At 43.3% G+C, this 3,582-nt stretch overlaps 1 protein-coding gene across 1 annotated transcript; it reads right to left on the bottom strand.

Annotated features, from left to right (window-relative positions):
* Nucleotides 1-2,403: 2,403 nt before the first annotated feature.
* On the bottom strand, nucleotides 2,404-3,359 carry LOC112610101 (olfactory receptor 2T27-like). Its single transcript, XM_025363439.1, is given in 2 exon segments — nucleotides 2,404-3,036; nucleotides 3,039-3,359. Coding segments are annotated over 2 exon segments (954 nt in total).
* Nucleotides 3,360-3,582: the final 223 nt, after the last annotated feature.

The raw sequence follows: 3,582 nt of genomic DNA on the forward strand, positions 1-3,582 counted from the left end.
GCATGACAGTTCCCAAGCTTGACTTTTTCCTTTGGCTAAGTTTGGGTCCCAAGAGTTATTTTCCTTCTACTTTCTCCTACCTTCTATTTTCACAAAAGTATTTGTCACACAGGTTAAGTGTTCTTCAGAATTAATTTGTCTTATGCATAGTACAGAAGAACGTTGAATTCAGTAGGAATAAAGGAGACATGAGAAACTAGAAGAATGAGGGAAAGGATGCAATCGGTAGAGAAAAGTGAGGGTAAAACAAGTTATGTTTTCTAAAATTTTTCAAAAGAGTATATCGAGATATTTAAAGATTAGGAAAATTGAACTTCCTTAACATTTGTTTCTCTAATGGGGGAAAAGTGGTCTTGTTTGGGGAGCAGAACAACTTCCGTAAGAGTAACAACACTGAGTGCTTTTCATGATTTAAGTCAGCTAATGGGCACATGATCATTTCTAGTCATCACAAATCCATTAGACACATACCTTATTCCCTATGTCCTCCTAATGTTACAGATAAACAGAAAACCCTGTACCTCTTCAGCCTTTAGAATGTGATTCAATAATTCTTCCTAAAAAATTTTATATGTCATCCAGAAAGTTCTCCAAGTAGCTATTGGATTGATTGGATAGACTTCCCTCTGGTGTGATGTGTCTACAGAGCCACAAATGGGTTATGATCAATATTGATCCTCTACAACCCTGGATTGGTCTCAGTGCCCGATTTGGCTACAACCACAGGGAAGCTGATTTTGCTGTCAGCCAGTTTTCCTCAATGTGCCATAAAACTTTTTATAGTTGTCATGAATGTTTGAGAAGTGCTGCTGTATCAATTAGGACAGTTAATACAAGCCCAACCTAAGGAAAAATAAGACCTGTGAACAAGGTATTGATTGGTATTAGTTTCTAACTCACATGTCACAATGTTTTGTCTAGTGTTGAATTTAGTTATCTTGTGAAAATAGAGTCTACATTATTTCTATAAAAAGGTATTTTGTGGCATCTCAATCTTCCTTTTCATGTTTCATTTTTCGCTTCTCTTCTTTCAACTTTAAGAAGTAATCCTTTTATATCAGTAGGTATAGACTTCGTTGCTACAAGCCAAGAGCGACTCCCACAGTTTAGATTCTCAGTGTTTTATTTGCAAATAATTCTGCCTGCTCACTCTCACTCCATTCTGAAAGTGCCACTTGACATTTAGGGTGAATCTATTTGGAAAAACCCTGCTAGTTACTATAAGAATTTTTAAGTGTTCTTTCTAAATTTCTAAAGATATTGGCCCTCTGCTCATGTCTGAAAAACAGACAATCCATTTTCACACTGCTATAAAATACCCAAGACTGGGTAATTTATAAAGAAAAAGGTTAAATGGGCTCAGAGTTCCACATGGCTGTGGAGGCCTCACAACCATGCTGGAAAGTAAAGGAGAAGCAAAGGCATGTCTTACATGGCGGCAGGCAAGAGGCATGTGCAGGGGAACAGCCCTTAGTAAAACCATCAGATCTTATGAGACTTATTCATCATGAGAACAGCATGGGAAAGCCCCCCTCCCCCCAACCCCAGGATTCAATTACCTCCCAACGAGGCCCCTCGCACTATATGGGGATTATAGGAGCTAGAATTCAAGATGATATTTGGGTGGGGACACAGCCAACCCTTATCAGACACATTCCAATAAGTTCTTAACTGGAGGTTCTGGCAAGAAAAAAAGTTATATGCTGAGGTTGCTGAGATCTACAGTAAGAATCATCTTCTATCTTTGAACTTGTGTAGAAGGAAAAAATATTTGTGGTAATTTTGCTGTCACACCTCAAACTGCAAAACTTATAGCCACGGTGTGTGATAAGCGTTTAGGTAAGAAAAAAACGCATTACATTTATGGTAGATGAGCAAATATGTGTTGTGACCGACATCAGGTTCTATGCTTATGGTTTCAGGCTTCCCTCGGGAGTCTTAGAACACAGCCCCTGAGGATAAGATGGTGACTGCTATCTTTGAAATATGATATTTGATGAGTTGATTCTTTATATGGTCAATGGACAGTGTCTAAAAAGCGAAAATCGAGAGAAGTCAGGGAAGCAGCTGAAGACGACCGTTTCTTTTGTCGTGACTGAGCGGAGCCAGAAACAGGCTACTCCGTGATTTTTACTGGAATGCACAACCTTGTTAAAAGCTGATGGGCGACTACTAAACCCCAACTTTATGCCTACGCCATCCCAGACTGTTCATCGTTCAGAACCTTCATTCCTTTCAAAAATGAAATCCTTAAAATCCCAGGCAGCTTTCCAAACCTCAAATGCCCCCCACAGTTGCTGGCATGGGGGCGACTTGTTTCCAGGCAGAGAATATTTAAATTCAAGGGCAACAACAAAGTCTTGTATCCTTCATTTCCAATCTCTAGCAGCATATGCAGTTTCTTTAGAAAGTGGTTACCTTTCCTGAGGACACACACCTCCCCACCACCTTCTGTAGGGCCCCTGTGACATCCTTGTTCCTAAGGCTATAAATGAGTGGGTTGAGCATGGGAGTGAGGATGGTGTAGAAGGCAGACACAGCTTTGTCCTGCTCAGGGGTGTGGTAAGAGTGAGGCAGCACGTATGTGTACATGGCAGCCCCATAGAAGAGGCCGACCACCACCATGTGTGAGGAGCAGGTGGCCACAGCCTTTCGCCTCCCCTCTGCCTCACTCATCCCATAAACAGTCATGAGAATTCTTGTGTACGAGGCTGAGATGACAGAGAAAGGGATGAGGAGCATCATAATGCAGCAGACATACATGGCTGTCTCGTAGGCTGATGTGTCTGTGCAGGAGAGCTTCAGAAGGGCAGGGACCTCGCAGAAGAAGTGGTTGATCTCCCGAGAGGCACAGAAGGGGAACTGCATGGTGACGGGGGTGAGCAGGAAACCATCCACAGACCCTCCCAGCCAGGCTGCCGCCACAATCAACCAGCAGACCCTGCGGCTCATGAGGACAGGGTAGCGGAGAGGGTTGCAGACGGCTATGTAGCGATCATAGGACATGAGTCCTAGGAGGAAGAACTCAGCCCCTGCGCTAAGGTCAGGTAGAGGAAGTGTTGGGCAGTGCATCCTGCAAAGGAAATGGCTCTCTGGCTCATCACCTGGTCCACCAGCATTTTGGGCACAATGGTGGAAATGTACAGGATGTCCATGAGGGAGAGCTGGCTGAGCAGGAAGTACATGGGGGTGTGGAGGCGGGAGTCTATGTGGATGAGAATGATCATGGCCATGTTGCTGGCCACAGAGGTCAAAGAGACCAGGAGAACGAGGGCAAAGAGAAGCCAGGGGAAACGGGCGTTGCTGAACAAACCCAAGAGGATGAAGTCGGCATACACGGAATAATTGCCCCGCTCCATAGCTCTGTAGGGTACACAAGAGAGACATGATAAAGTTGGAAAGGTATCTGATTTACCTAAAACATTATGAAGCAGTCATGAACAAACCAAGGTAAAGTCATCTTCCTGAAGCTCATAACAATTTCCTGAGAGCTGCCTGAGCAGGATTGTGCTACATTCTCATATAATTCAAGATGATTTTCTTGATTTGGTGACTACTAGAGTTCATGATGAAACAATCTTT

This window comes from Theropithecus gelada, chromosome 1 (genome assembly GCF_003255815.1).
Source record: "Theropithecus gelada isolate Dixy chromosome 1, Tgel_1.0, whole genome shotgun sequence".
NCBI classification, from domain to species: domain Eukaryota; kingdom Metazoa; phylum Chordata; class Mammalia; order Primates; family Cercopithecidae; genus Theropithecus; species Theropithecus gelada.